Source organism: Chiloscyllium plagiosum, unplaced genomic scaffold, assembly GCF_037043375.1.
Source record: "Chiloscyllium plagiosum isolate Xiang-an unplaced genomic scaffold, Cpla_swu_hap1 HiC_scaffold_4, whole genome shotgun sequence".
Lineage (NCBI taxonomy): Eukaryota > Metazoa > Chordata > Chondrichthyes > Orectolobiformes > Hemiscylliidae > Chiloscyllium > Chiloscyllium plagiosum.
In genome coordinates, this window is record NW_028270142.1 from 128292839 (window position 1) to 128309255 (window position 16417).

General features: G+C 40.9%; 1 protein-coding gene across 13 annotated transcripts in view; it reads left to right on the forward strand.

Annotated features, from left to right (window-relative positions):
* LOC122548888 (focal adhesion kinase 1) overlaps positions 1-16417 on the forward strand; it is a 511554-nt gene that overhangs the window by 210976 nt on the left and 284161 nt on the right. For 3 of the 13 annotated variants that reach the window (XM_087986652.1, XM_087986660.1, XM_087986653.1), the window contains exon 1: positions 15123-15318. The exons of 5 other annotated variants lie outside the window; for them this stretch is intronic. In XM_087986652.1, coding sequence (XP_087842778.1) covers positions 15207-15318 — 112 coding nt within the window. In that variant the 5' untranslated portion in view covers positions 15123-15206. Of the gene's footprint in view, positions 1-15102; positions 15319-16417 lie in introns of those variants that run through there. 5 more of the 13 variants (XM_087986654.1, XM_087986663.1, XM_087986661.1 and 2 more) reach the window with 4 other exon arrangements.

Below are 16417 nucleotides of genomic sequence, written 5' to 3' on the forward strand. Positions count from 1 at the left end.
AACAAAATCCTGTGGCTGCAAGAACAGGACAATGCTGAGGAACTTTATGGTGGGTTACTCACTTCCTGTATTCCAGTTGTCTGATCAACATTGAAAACGAACAACCTAGAAGTCTCCTGGAATATGGTCCACTTGCCTAGATGGGCATTTGATGCCGTAATCATATTGCTTCAAATTTCAAATACTTCAACTACGAATAACCATAAAAATTCAACAACACCTTGGGCAAAGCTGACCGTTTGGCACCCTACCAACAAGGAGAAAGTGAGGACTGCAGATGCTGGAGATCAGAGCTGAAAAATGTGTTGCTGGAAAAGCATCGCAGGTCAGGCAGCATACAAGGAGCAGGAGAATCGACGTTTCGGGCATTCCTGAAGAAGGGCTTATGCCCAAAACGTCGATTCTCCTGCTACATTGGGGAGACTGGGTGCCTAGCAGAGCACTTTAGGGAACACCTCCAGGACACCCGCACCAATCAACCACACCGCCCTGTGGCCTAACATTTCAACTCCCCCTCCCACTCTGCTGAGGACATGGAGGTCCTGGGCCTCCTTCACCGCCGCTCCCTCACCACCACATGCCTGGCGGAAGAACGCCTCATCTTGTGCCTCGGAACACTTCAACCCCAGGGCATCAATGTGGACTTCAACAGTTTCCTCATTTCCCCTTCCCCCACCTTACCCCAGTTCCAAACTTTCAGCTTAGCACCATCCGCATGACCTATCTACACCACCCTCCCTTCCAACCTATCACCTTTATCCCCACCTCCAACCACCTATTGCACTCTCAGCTACCTTCTCTCCAGCCCCACCCCCTCCCATTTTTCTATCCATCCCCCGAGGCTCCCAGCCTCATTCCTAATGAAGGGCTTTTGCTCCTCGGATGCTGCCTGACCTGCTTTGCTTTTCCAGCAACACATTTTTCAACCCCATCCACAACCTTGAATATTCACTCCCTTCACCAATGTACAATGGCAGCGAAGTGTACCACCTTCAAGGTGCACTGCAACTACTCATTAGCACTCCTTCATCAACAGTCTTCCAAACCCATGACCTCTACCATCTGGAGGGCAAAGACAACAGGCTCATCTCAGAGTCTCTCAACCTCACGTGGAACCATAATCACCATTTCCTTCTTGCTGCTGGATCAAAATATTAGAAATCCTCCTAACTAGTACTGTGTGGAAATGTACCCCACGTGGACTGCAGTGGTTCAAAAAGCAATTCACCATTTTCTCCAGAGCACTTAGGGTTGGGAAAATAGACATTAGTTTAGCCAGCAATGCCCATGTCCCATGAATGAATTTAAAAAAATGATATTGCTAAGTTCGTTTTGGATTGTGCCATAGATTCAGCTTTGAGTTTTGATGCTATGAATAAAGTGTTGGTTGTATAATTATGTTGTGACAATTTAGAATTTTGAATGGTTGAGGGAGGTACATATGCACCTGGGATGAATTGAAAAACAGTTAAGTGATTTTTTAAAAATTAAACTTGTTTTACATTTATAAGCAATAATGAATGATGGCAATAATTAGCAGCGAAGTTATTTTTCTTGTGCACATCTTGTTTTCCCATAATTTTCTTTGCTCTTTACTGAAACATATTCCATAAGTCATGCTCTGTTTACCTGATAGTAAATATTAGCACAACCTCTGGTTCTTTGTAAGTTTCTTTCAGAAACTGTGCCAAGGGGCTTACCTTTATTTTCCAACCAATACATTTTTCCACGACTGTCCCTTGTAAATTCAGAAAATTATAATGTAGGGCATTAGAATTGTATTTTGCTTACCTGATTTTCCAGGCTATTCTTTAAATCTATTCGCTGTTGTAATGCAAAATGCCAGCTTTTTTCCATCAGAAAGCAAGTGAAATATTTATAATATGACCGAATAATGTGAACTGGATGATAAACTGGCTACCAGTGGGTTACATGGATGTGCATATCAGCAAAACTGGAGTGGAATGCCTGCTGAATGAAAGAGTCAAGAGTGTGGTGCTGGATGGGGTTGAAAAATGTGTTGCTGGAAAAGCACAGCAGGTCAGGCAGCATCCGAGGAGCAAAAGCCCTTCATTAGGAATGAGGCTGGGAGCCTCGGGGGATGGATAGAAAAATAGGAGGGGGTGGGGCTGGAGGGAAGGTAGCTGAGAGTGCAATAGGTGGTTGGAGGTGGGGATAAAGGTGATAGGTTGGAAGGGGGGGTTGTGTAGATAGGTCATGCGGATGGTGCTAAGCTGAAAGTTTGGAACTGGGGTAAGGTGGGGGAAGGGGAAATGAGGAAACTGGTGAAATCCACATTGATGCCATAGGGTTGCAGGATCCCGAGGCAGAAGATGAAGCATTCTTCCTCCCAGGTGTTGGGTGGTGAGGGAGTGGCGATGTAGGAGGCCCAGGACTTGCATGTCCTCAGCAGAGTGGGAGAAGGAGTTGAAGTGTTCGGCCACCAGGGGTGGGGTTGGTTGCGGCGGGTGTCCTGGAGATGTTCTCTGAAGCGCTCTGCGAGGTGGTGTCCTGTCTTCCCAATGTAGAGGAGACCTCATCGAGAGCAACGGATACAGTAACTGACATGTGGAAGTGCAGGTGAAACTTTGATGGATGTGGAAGCTCCATTGAGGCCTTGGATGGAGGTGAGGGGTTGGGATGGGGGGGAAGGTGTGGGCGCAGGTTTTGCAATTCCTACAGTGGCAAGGGAAGGTGCCGGGAGGGAAGGGTTGATGAGGGGGCTTGACTTGACAAGGTAGTCGCGAAGAAACGGTCTTTACAAAAAGTGGATAAGGGTCCGGAGGGAAATATATCTCTGGTGATGGGGTCCGTTTGTAGGTGGCGGAAATGGTGGAGGATGATGCGATGTATACGGAGATTGGTGCGGTGGAAGGTGTGGTCTGGGGGGTTCTGTCTTTGTTGTGGTTGGAGGGATGGGATGCAGTAAGTGGATGAGATGCGCTGGAGGGCATCAACCATGTAGGAGGAGAAATTGCGGCCTTTAAAGAAGGAGACCATCTGGTGTGTTCTGTGGTGGAACTGGTCCTCCTGGGAGCAGATGCGGCAGAGGCAGAGGAATTGGGAATAAGGGATAGCATTTTTTTCAGGAGTTAGGGTGGGAGGAGGTGGGAGTCAATGGGTTTGTTCAAAATGTCAGTGTTGGGTTGGTCATCGTCGATGGAGATGGAGAGGTCCAGGAAGGGGAGGAAGGTGTCAGATAGGCCAGGTGACTTTAAGGTTGGGGTGGAATGTGTTGGTGAAGTTGATAAAACTGTTCAACCTCCTGATGGGAGCATGAGGTGGCGCCGATGCAATCATCAATGTAGTGGAGAAAACAGAGTGGGGAGGGTGCCGGTGTAACTCCGGAAGATAGACTGTTCTGCGTAGCTGACAAAGAGACCTGCGTAGCTGACAAAGAGACCTGCATAGCTGGCTACCCCTTTCGTCTGGAGGAAGTGGGAGGATTTTAAGGAGAAATTGTTGAGGATGAGGACCAGTTCAGCCAAATGAGTAAGAGTATCAGTGGAATGGTACTGGTGGGGATGTAGGGAGAGGAAGTAATGTAGGGCTTAGAGGTCGTAGTCATGGTGGATGGAAGTGTATAAGGACTGGATGTCCATGGTGAAGGTGAGGCATTGGGGGGCCAGGGAAACAGAAGTCTTGGACGTGGATGGCGTGGGTAGTGTCCCGAACGTATGTGGAGAGTTGCTGGAATGGGTATATAGGACAGTATCGAGGTATGAGGAGATGAATTCGGTGGGGCAGGAGCAGGCTGAGACAATAGGTCCTCCAACCCAATGACATCAATGTGGATTTCACCAGTTTCCTCATGTTCCCTCCCCCCACCTTACCCCAGTTCCAACCTTCCAGCTCAACAGTATCCTCATGACCTGTCCTGTCTGTACATCTTCCTTTCCCACCTATCTGCACCACCGTCGCCACCGACCTATCACCTTTACCCCCCACCTCCATCTGCCTATTGCACTCTCAGCTACCTTGAATTTTTCACTTCTGCAAGTAACATTTTCAATCTATGTTAGGCAATGACCATCTTGACAAGAGATAATCTGTTTCCCCTTGATATTCAATGACATAACCAATGCCTAATTCCCCACTATCAACATACTGGGAATTACCATTGAGCAGACTGTTCATATAAAATAGTGGCTACAGAGCAAGTCAGAGACTAGGGATTCAAGTAACTCACCACCTATCTTCCCACTGCCTGTTCTTCATCATCATCATCCATCACAAGGAGTATGACGGAATAGTCCCCAGTTGATTTGACCATATCCACCAGCTTAAACCTTCAATCCTATCACCAAAGATATAGTGGCAAAAGTATTATTATCTACAAAATGCAATGCAGTAATTCACCTCTAGACCTACGAATACACCTTCCAAGCCAATACCTTGTACCACTAAAAGAACAATAGCAGAAAATGCATGCAACACCATCACATCGCTTATACGTTCCCCTCCAAGTTACCTTCACTGTGAACTTAAACCAAATTTGAACTCCCTAAAGGCAATGTGAGTGACCCTACACCTGAAAGACTACCAGTTCAAGAGGGCACTATCACCTTTTCCAGGATAATTAAGGTTGAACAATAGATGCTAGTGACAAGTTCATTAACAGGCTCATTAATTGTCCTCCACTTTTACCACTGTCAGTAGAATTTAATAATTCTGAGGAAACTGCCAAATATTTTATTCCCGTGTATAAAGCTAAATAATTAATTAACGTTACATTCACCTTGACCTTAAAGTATGCTGTACAGAATTATAACACGAGCACAGGATTTAGTCATTACAAATAAGGAACCGCCAAATGTTAGAACTTTGAAATGAAACAAAAATCTGCAAGAAATAGATAGTAGGGCTAGTAATGTCTATGAAGAGAGAACCCCAATCCTGAGTATAAGCTATTGACAAAAAGCTGAAACGTTAATCCGTATCTTACCTTTACAGATGTTGTCAAACCTCTTGTGTACTTCCAACAGTTGCGCTTTTGTTTCAAAATGCATTTCATTTTCTTGCTTCTTGCTCTTCTTCAGAACTACTGGTGCCTTTTATATTTCAACCTTTACTTATGACTCACCCTTTGATAGGACAGAAACTTAAGAGGACATGATTTATCATAATCAATAATTTCACAGGCACCAAGCTAGTTATTGTTTGTACCTCACCTGAGACAGTATAAGGTTGTTAACCTGGGGTTAAACATCATAACCAACAAAGCCTTTTGTTATAACAACCAATGCGGATTCTCATTGGCTGAAATCTAGAATACACTTGGACATTTTATTGTTGACTAGGCAGCACCCTCAATTGTGAAAAAGCGAGGACTGCAGATGCTGGAGGTCAAAGTAGAGAATGTGTTGCTGGGAAAGCTTTCCCAGCAACATGCTCTTGACTCAGCACCCTTAGTTGTGCTGCATTTTATTTAGTCTTATTCCAAAAGTCTCTCTGCACAATTAGTTCATGATTTGGATTTTTTTTGCCACATCCTTAATGAAATATATAATTCAGGTAATTTGATTCAAATTCTCATTATCTGTCTCAACATTTCCAGGTCTGTTGGTGAATAAGAATAGCCTGTTTTGTTTCTCAAACACAACAAGAAAAGTGAAAGGTCAATGCGCCGCCAGTTACAGCACTGATTTAGATACAGATGTACCTAAGCAAAGCTGCTTTTGTTACAAGATTTTAGACAATACAGAAATAACATATCCTGCATTACAGAAAAGAGTTTAGTACGGCAGACCACGATACCACTTTGCTTCCACTACGCATCAGATCCTGGCCCCATATCATGCTGGAGAGATGCCATACTGGGTGGTTTCTATGCCATGCTGGGAGGCACCTATGGAGGAGGCCATTGTGTCCAACTGGCAGGTCATCATGCAACGGGAGAAAGCCACTGTGCCAGGCCAAGAAGTTGTCATGCTGAAGCCGGGAGGTTGCCAGGCCGGGAGGTCAATATGCCAGGCTGGAAGTCGTCACTGGAGGCTGGCAATTATCATCGAAGGACAGGGATTATCAGTCGCCGGAGGCCAGGAGTCGTCATCGGAGGCTGGGATTTGAAGGGAAAAAAGAAGGAAAAGAAAGGAAGGAAGAAAAAGAGAAGGAGAAAGTGTGGGTGAAGCGGACGAGCTCTGGCTAGAACATCCTGTTCTGTCACCATCTTCCATCTTTGCCTTTAAATCTATGTCTCGATTTTTAGAAAAATGTTTTGTTTTTAGTGTGGAGTGAAATCAGAAAGTAAGCACCAGTCAGAGTTTGGAGGAATGCATTTTAGAGATAGGTGTTAAAATTATAAAAATGTGAAACTGAGGGGTTTAGGTAAAGATTTTTAGACTTCTGGATGGTGGTTTCTGGAGACCTTATAATCAATATTGGGCCAGATAGTGAAATGCCTGAATGTTCTAAAGGTTTGTGGAGTCAGTGAAACCATATGTTTCACTTATACCTGGGAGTTGTCCTTGAGAAGGTAATGATGAATCTCTTTCTTGAATTACTGAAGTCCACATGGTGAAATACATACTTGCACATTGTAGCTGGGAAGGGAATTCCAGGAAATTGATCTAGTAACAGTGAAGAAAATGCAATGTATGTATTTCAAAGTTAGGATAGGTGTGACGTGGAGAGGAACTTTCAGTTCAGGGTTTAGGGATTTGTATATTAATTAAATAAACAGTGTAATGTAGGAAAAGATTCGTTGAGATTGAGAGCTGAAACTTAAATCTGGCAATGAAAGTGAATCAATAACTACTCAAGGTTACGCATCTAGATGTTAAAAAGGTTTCAGCACGTTGTAGTAAGATTGCCATGATGATAGTGGCAATAGGCTAGTTGGTGGCTTACAAGCAATTCCATTTTGAGCATGACATTGGTGTTGTTTATGGTCAAAATCAAGTTGAGGGAGCAGCTGAAATGAGAAATTGAATCAGAGGGTAAACAGGTCCTTGATGCAATATCTCATGCTGTACCCTCATCCTTGATGAAGTGCTCAAGTAGCTGGAGCGGGTCTACATTCTAGTCAGACAAAGATATTATTACCATTCACAGTGTTGTATAGTTTCTACATGCAGAGGGAGATGCTTTCAGCTTTTCCATCCCAGTTATGACTCATCATCTGATTTGTGCTGCATAACTCCGATAACGAGTGCACCTTATATGCTTTCCAGCTTTGCTTTCAGTATTGCTTATTTTCTCCTAATTTACTATCTTTGAATTAATTTATCGTCTGTGTTGGACAAGTGTGGAGTTGTCTTGAGGATGAAATTAATAAATCATGAGAAAATAATTAGAAGCAATTCGTTTTGAACTCATTGAAATACAAGATACTGCAGGGGACTGCGGTTTTAAATCTTCTTCTGTAGAAGTGAGTGGAGGTTGCGTCTTTAAATTTACTCAGGGCTGAGTTTGATACACTTTTGATTAAGAAAAGAATTAAGGGTTATGAGGAGCAGACAAGAAATTAGAGCTGAGACCACGTTACTAGAAAAGGTGAAACTCTGGGAGTAAGTAGCAAAACTAAAACTGTATTGTAGGAAAAACATAAGGAGCAATTTTGAATTAAGGTTGGAAATGGTTCATAATGACCTGTGTGATCTGCATTGGGACTACTTTAACTCACTGTTTAAATGATGCGTGAGATATCGTGTGAACCTTGAGCCTGCTTCTCTAATCAGTAATATCATGGCTGATCTGAATTCTCCACATTCTTACCATCCTGATAGCCTTTAACCCCATCGTTTATCAAGAACCTATCTATCTCCATCTTGAGAATTATCAAAAACCCTTTTTCCAATGCCTTTTGGGGAAAAGAAAACTTGAAAGTCTCATGCCCTCAGATGATAAAGAAAAACTTTCCATCTGTCTTAAATGGGTGACCTCTTATTTGTAAACGTTTAAACTTTTTTTCTTTGTGTGTTTTTTTTACAAGTTTGATAATATATGGGCCTGCTGTTACCTGAATTACTTTGTACTATCACTCAAAAGATCTGCTTTTACTGAAGTTGTAAAATACTGAATTCAAAGAATTAACAAGCATTTTTCATTGTAGTTTATTATACCTGTATAGTTATGCGTCTTCATTCTTTGCAGCATTCTTGTCAGACAGCACTTCCAGCAGTATTGTCAATTGAAGTGACTGACCATGAAGACACTAGCAGCACGCTCTTCAGAAGGGCATTCACGCATGGACGAGGAATTTTCCCATCATCGTCGACATCTCTATTTTTAAGGACAGCAAGCTTTACTTTCTCTTATGCTGGTTCTTCTTTGGTGTGGTGTAGGACATTGTCTTTCTCTTCTTGGCACCACCACACAGTCTCAAAACGAAGTGCAAAGTTGATTCCTTTTGCATGTTGTCGCCGAAGAGTGTATGGCAACCTCTTAATTGTTTTCCAGTAATAATCAGTCCCATTACTGATCAGGAGAATATCTTCCTTGTCCTGAATTTTAGCCTTTACATTTTCAGTATTATCAGTGGGTTCAACCTTGAGGGTTATCATTCTCCCCATGATCAAAGGTCCGTAAAATCAAAATATAACCTCACTGCTTTTGTATTCATCTCTCTTGCAATAAACAGTTGGCTCCAGAGTATGCTCTTCTAAGAAACTATCTTGAAGTATTCTATGAACTCCTCATCCGTGCTACCTTTCACCCATCAGATTTTTTCATTCTAAATGTAGATTATCATGTTCCAATATGATTGGAATACCTTTGAACATGCTCCCGTTATTTTTTCCTTTAGACTCTATTCTATTGTGTTGTTACTGTAACAGGGCTTATGCTTGACATCATAGTTGCAGTTAGTTGGATGCATGAAGTAGCCTTTTGACTTGTCACTGACGTTAAACTAAAGTTTGGAAAGATGAGCTTAAATTGTGGGATCTTTGTGGTGTTACAATTACATTATATTTTGGAACTGTAGCTTTAATTTAAGGAAAATAAATGGAGTAATGTGACCTGTTCTGGAATCTGATTGAGTACAAGGGAGTTAGGCCAATGATAACTGGGTACCGGTTGTTACAAAGCTGTTGCCATGGGGAAGAGGATAGTGGAAGCCATTTTTAAGATCAAATGGTAGGCATCCATCTAAAATCCATCTGAATATCAAAGGCAACAGCAGTTTTGATTTGTATGGTGTGCAGCCACCTTGAGAGGTGGAGTGCAAAAGACTGCACGAAGCAGAGAAAATGTTGACTCTATTATTCATGTAGAATATGGGTGAGAAGCATCATTCTGATTGGACACTGAATTTGTAAGGAGTTATAGGATATTGGAAGCTTCACCCTGCTTGAGCAAGAAGAGTAAAGCTGCATCATAATTTTTACAGTGAAGTTCAGTACTGCAATTATAAGTACCCAGCTAAGAAAGTGAAAAAGAAGCAAGCCTTTGGGAGATGAGAATTTTAGCCTGATACCTAGGAATGAAGTGTATATGTGGCAATGAAATATATAACCATAGCAGTATATTTTCTGTTCTGTTAAAAGTTAAATGAGGAATCCTTTTCCTGTAGTTTAAAGTATAGGTTGTCTACAAACAGGCAATAGTGTTTAGACGTCCTGTATTTGTTTTTAAAATATATTTATTACAGCAAAACTTTAAAATGTGAAATCTTGGTCTGTCATTGCTTCAGATCCTAGCTGGAAATTCAGGTTTTTATTTGAAAGTTTTCCATCTTTCTGGAGATTGTAATAGTGGGCAGCTTCTTTAAAGTCACTAGCAAGTACTAACTTTTTGTTTGTGACTGTGAAAGCAGGCTGTCATGTTTAAAAATACTGCATGTAGAACAGATGCATACCATAAACATGGAAGATGTTGAGTCAGGGCTCAGAACGCATCCACATTAGGCTTCTACATCTGATTAAGCTAATATGTAACACAGCAATTTATTGAATAGAATTCAGTACTGAAATCCAGATGACTGGATTCATTGACTCCATGCAGCGTAGCATGTGGGCGGCACGGTGGCACAGTGGTTAGCACTGCTGCCTCACAGCGCCAGAGACCCGGGTTCAATTCCCACCTCAGGCGACTGACTGTGTGGAGTTTGCACGTTCTCCCTTTGTCTGCGTGGGTTTCCTCCGGGTGCTCTGGTTTCCTCCCACAGTCCCAAGTTGTGCAGGTCAGCTAAATTGGCCATACTAAATTGCCCGTAGTGTCAGGTAAGGGGTAAATGTAGGGGTATGGGTGGGTTGCGCTTCGGCGGGTCGGTGTGGACTTGTTGGGCCGAAGGGCCTGTTTCCACACTGTAATGTAATCTAAATCAAAAAAAATAATCTAATAGCAGTGATGTTGGCATAGTATTGTTCACACTTTTGGGATATCAGTGCGAGCTAGGATTGCAGATTTAATGGATCTCTGACTCAGTTGATATCATACAGGCTGCTGCATTTGCTGCGTCCCAGGCAAAAGTGATTGCAAGCATTTCTCATTTTGCAGTATAAATCAGTGGATGCGTTATGTTGAAGCAGCAATTGTGGTAAGAAATGGTGAGTTTTAATTTTATTTGTTGATTGATTTTTCTCTTGGTTTTCTCTTGGTCTCTGAAGCTTAACATTTAGTGCACAATGTATGATTATACTATGGCTTTAAGAGGTGTATTTTGTCCTGATTTGTTTTTGAAGAGAGGTATTAAACCATTGGTGTTAAGCTGTCTCCTCCAAGCCTTGGGTTTTTAAAAAAAGTTGGAGTAGAAACAGCATGACTGAGTGGACTCAGGGTTTTAGTCTAGCTTTCAGTATTCGGTCGAATTTTGAAATTGGCTGTGGAAACTGCTACATCTCTCTCTGTTGTGTTAAAAGCATGGGTTCTCTTTCTGCTGCCAGAATTACATGCGAGACAACCTGTTGTACTGACTTTGCCTTTGCCAAGGATGTGTTTATGGGATGTTACTATATTGGAGCAGTTACTGTTTTTTTTATAATATATTTTTATTAAGAAAAAATAGATTTTTAAATATTACAACAAATACAAAACAATGCAATTCAAAACAGTACAAAAATAGTACAAAACTAAACCCAACTAATAAAAAACATTCCCCAAACCAGCCTCCTATACGAATGTATAAACATATATAGAGAAGTATAAAATTAAAAAAAAAAACCTAAACTAGCCATTTAACTAACTAAATAAATACCTAACAACAAACAAATAAATAGTAATAACTCAGCCCAGCCAAACAAAACACTCATACATTCACAGTTCCTCCTCCCTGGATCTTGGACTCATGAAACACAATCATTACGGCTATATAAAAGCCCTTGTTAGTGTGGCAGATAAATCTGTGTCCAGGTATTTCAAAAAGGGTTGCCATGCCTTTTAAAAATTCTCAGTTTTGTGGTGTACCATATTTGTGAGAAAATGCTGGGGAATATGCTCCATAACAATCTTCCGCCAACCCGACAGGCCTGGGGGGGGTTTTCTGATATCCAACCTAGCAAGATATTCCTTGCACAGAATGTAAGAATATTGAAAAGTTTTCCCTTATGCGAGTCTGTAGGAAATACAATGGGTAGGCCCAAAAGGAGCGAAATAGGGTCCTTCTCCACCCCTAAAATCCTCTCCATTGCACCCATCACAGCACTCCAATATGTTTGAAGCCTGTCACAAGACCAAAGACAATGGGTAAGAGTACCCGTACAGACCTTGCACTTGGGGCATGCTGAAGATACCCCTGGTTTAAATTTTGACAAACTGTCTGGGGCTAAGTGGACCCTGTGGAGAATCTTCAACTGTAAAGCATGGGTCCTATTAAACAAGATCTCCAAAGATGGGAGGCACTTCCAGTCTCATGGTTGGGTCAGATAGTGCTTATTAAGATGAATATTCTCCCTCGTTGATATCTTCCTTGCATTCTCCCAAATATCCTCCCATGCCTCTGAAGAAACTTCAACACCCAGCTCTCTTTCCCACATCTTGCAGAGTCGATCAGACTCATCTGAGTTGGCAACCCCAATTGGTGATATAGAGTACTGACAGAGAGTGTACTCTTAGCCCTTAGTACCCCTCTTTCTATGTCAGATTTGTAGGGATCAGTCAAAAGTGTGGTCCTTTTTTGAATAAAATCCCTAACTTGAAAAAAATGAAAGAGGTCTCTATGAGGTAACTCGTACTTCCGTACTAACTGATAGAAGGACATCATTACATCTCCCTCAAATAAATCACTCATGCAAGGTATACCCCTAGCTGCCCAACGTTTAAATCCTGAATCTATCAAACCTGGTTGAAAACTCGGCATACCCACTAAAGGTGTAAACAAAGATGTTTTACCAATATTACCTTCCCTCTGTCGAATTGCCCTCCATGCTTTAACAGTATTGATGACTATTGGGTTATGGCAATATTCCCTAACTGTCCTCATCTTGTCCTAAAACAGCAAACTGGTAAGGGGGCACCTTGCCTGGGAGGCTTCGATATCTAGCCATATTGAAAAAGGGTCCCCACAAACCCAATCACTTACGTGGGTCAAAAGCGAGCTTAATTAGTAATTTTTAATGTCCAGAAGATCTACTTCCCCCCTCCCCCATCTGTGAGGCAACTGCAGTTTGGCTAATTTAATGCGGGGCTGTTTACGGTGCCAGATAAAGGAGCTGAACCAACTGTTCAGTCTCCTGAGTGTTTATTTATTGAAAATCAGGGGGAGCATCCATATAGGGTATAGCAAACGAGGGAGAATATTCATCTTAATAAGCACTATCTGACCCAACCATGAGACTGGAAGTGCCTCCCATCTTTGGAGATCTTGTTTAATTTTTTCAAATAATTGAGTAAAATTGGCTTTGAACAGCCAATCCAGAACTGGAGTAATGAATATGCGCAAATACACACAACCCCCCTGTGACCACCTAAATGGGAATCTATAGTCACTCTCAAGAGCCAACTCTTTCGTAAGACCACCCATAGGCATAGCCTCTGATTTAGCAAAATTAATCTTATACCCTGAAAAAGTGCAAACGCGTGAATGCATTATATCAGGCAAGGCACTGAGACTACTGGATTTGTCAAGAAAATTTGAACATTATCTGCATACAGCGAGATCTTATGTAATTTTGACCCCACTTCTGGAGCTGATATATTGAGATCCCCACGAATGGCCTCTGCCAATGGTTCAGGAACAGTTACTGTTTAATAGTTAAATAATCTATTATTCCGTTAGGTTTTCAAAGAGTTGAAGTTATACCAATTCTTCTTCCTTTTGTTTATATTTTAACTGGGTATCTGGATAAAGCATGTTTTGCTTTAAGCCAAGTAGTTTGACAAATTGAATTACATCTGGAACACAGTACTTTGTAATAGCCTAGACCCTCACTTTAAAGGCAATCTGCTTAATATATTTGAGGTGATTTGGTCTTGTCTGGTCCACAACAAAAGCATGAAGCTAAATTTTAAATACTTTTATTCTCCCTTTCTGGATATTGGTGTGCTTTTCCAACAGTTTATATTTTTATTTTATATTTCATAGAGCTCCTACACCAGGGTCTGCACCAAACCTCCGAAGGCATTCCACCCCTCTCTCCATAACCCCATATTTAGCATGGCTATCCCGGCTAGCCTACACATCCCTGGACACAATGGAGTAGTTTATCATAGCCAGTCCACCTAACCTGCATATCTTTGGACTGTGGGAGGAAACCAGAGCACCCGCAGAAACCCCCGCAGGCACGGGGAGAACGTGCAAACTGCATACAGTCAGTCACACAAGGCTGGAATCGAACCCGGGTCCCTAGTGCTGTGAGGCAGCATTGTAACCACTGAGCCACTGTATTATTTTGTTTCTAAACATATGACTATATATTACAAATCTTATGATTCTTTCCTCCACAAGTCCTGCATCTTTGCTAAGCTGGAAATTACTGTAAGCTCTCCATTATTTATTAGTTACTCTATAATATATAATACTTGCTTGAATTCTCCTTCACTGGTAAATATGTTTTCCTTTTTAAAGTAAAATTTTAATGAGTATCTGTTTAGGAAAAAAAACAGATCAAAAACTGTTTATTTTAAGCTCTGTATTGATCCAAACATCATCATGGACCTTTATCTGAGCAAGAAAGTTCAAAATGAGTTGATTGTGTCAATTGGAATTTGAACCTTTCAAGCTATAGTCAAACAAGTTCTCAGCACAAGATATTTTGCCGTGATTACATATTGTACCTCAGATGTTAGTCACACCGACCAGCTGTTTCTGATTTTGCATGCAGTTACCTATTGCCTTTTTTTAAATTGTGTACATATTTGACACCACATGATTTAGTTTCACTGTCTACTGAAATGTATTTTCCAAACTGAACCTTTGCCAGAAGGGAAACAGTGCTCCGACCATAAGTTCAGCAGGTAACACATGGAAATGAAGGTTACAGAAGTGATCCTGTGAATAAAAGCAGAAAAACAATTGTAAAAGTATAAATTTGTGAGTAGCACAATTAATCCAGACAAATATAAAAATTCCAGCATTTCTAATTTGCTTTTTTGTTTTAAATTTCTATCTTGTTTTTTTTCACAAAATTAGGTAAATTAAGTGCTAGTGCATGTAATTTCAAACTTAAATAAACTGATGTGATGTAAACTGTTTCAGAGACACTACATGGTTAAATAATGTGAAAATGTACAAGGATTAATTAAGTAAATATTTAAAGGAGTCGGCAATTAAATGCCATTGATTCCATTCCATTCGAGAACTGTTTGCAAATCTTTTTGGTCCTTTTCAGTGTAAAAGCTGAGGTACTGATGAGAAGTCCTTTTTTTATTTGAGAACTATCCCATACTAAAACAAGTTACCCTCTATGCTTTGAGAGTCTTAAGAAAGTTGATACTTTCGCATTCTAATCTGTGATGCCCCACCTCATTGAATAGTATTTGGCAAGAGTTCCTGTATGTCTATTTGTTTTATTGCAAATTGAGCCAATCAGATTTTCAAATAGTCACTGTGCAATCTAATACTAGTTCAATAGTATGCCTTCACAGTCTGGAGGCGGTCTCTGTGGGATGTGCAATGCTGCCACTTTGTAAAATCATGGTGAAACATGCAGACGGTGTTACAACTAGGAAGTACACTACTTATGACGTTGTTTAAAAAGCTCCAGGTTACAATGATTCATGTTAGGCTGGTTTATGAGTAGCTTGACTGTGAGAATGTAACTCGAAAAGAAAGAAGCTGAGTGGCGTTTTTATTTATTGTAAAAAGTGAATTATTCTAAATTTTATCTATGTTTGTTGTGGAGAAGAATCCTACTTCCCCAGTTGAATCCTACATACCATGTATTTGCTGGGGTTCTCAAACAAGAAATGATATAGAAGCACAACATCTTGTGGCAGAAGGTAGCAATTAACAAGATTTTCATTATTGTATCGGTCAATTTAAGAAAAGGAATTGGCTAGTTAAGGTATATGTTCAAAGGTATATGTAGAATTTTATAGTTATTCAGCTGTAACTTGAGCGAAGTAAAATTGTCATTCTGACAATGTTTTGTACCGGTTCTTTTTAAAATATATTTTTAGCTACCACACCCCACAGGATGGGGGAAGGGGTGGTGCAAATGTTGTGAAGTTTTTCAGATGAATCAGCTGCTGCCAGGCTTATGGCATTACTTTTCCTGGAACACATGGAAGCATATTTTTGTTCCTTTAGTTTCTTCCACTAAAGGCCTAACCGATTGAATCTGAATTAAGGATCAAGACTCCTAGCTTAGTCCATTACTTTGTGTTCAGCAGTGAAGGAGCTTGCATACTATACTTCTCTTTGCTCAGAATGCTTTCAACATATGAAGATTTGGAAATTTACAGCTGGTGTTTTCGTCTCTTTCAAACACCTCCTAAAATCTCAAATGTGGCAGTGATGTTCACTATTCTTCACTGGAAAACACAAAGCAATGAGTTGTTTTATTCAGATAGTGTTGTGGTATTTTATAAGGAGAGCTGAACAGCTGCTTGGTATTGTCTGCTCCTATAGTCCTTCTAATATACATATAATTACCTTTGGATGTAAAGGTTTTGATGCTGTTGCATGATAATTCCAAGCAAATCACAACGTATCTAACTTGCTCATCTATTAAGGATAGATGTCAAAATATTAACAGTTTGATAAAGGAATATTTTATTAACTGTCAGTATGATGTTTGTGCTGTTCTAAACTCCGTGGTGTAAAAGTAAAATTGTCATGGTACCAGGAGGTCATAGGGCTGCTCTCTCACGCAAGAGAGAGAGGTGAATGGTGTTCAGTTTGATCTGAGGATCACCATACCTCAGGTGAGTAGTGTTTTTGAGAAGTTGGGACCTCCATAGTAATTTCAGCAATTTGGGAACTCATGTTTTTGGCATCACTCTGCGTCACAAACTAACCGTCCAACCAATTGACCTGACTAACCCAAAACTCAGGAGCATTTAATAAATGGCAGGACACCAGGAAGATCCGAGGAAT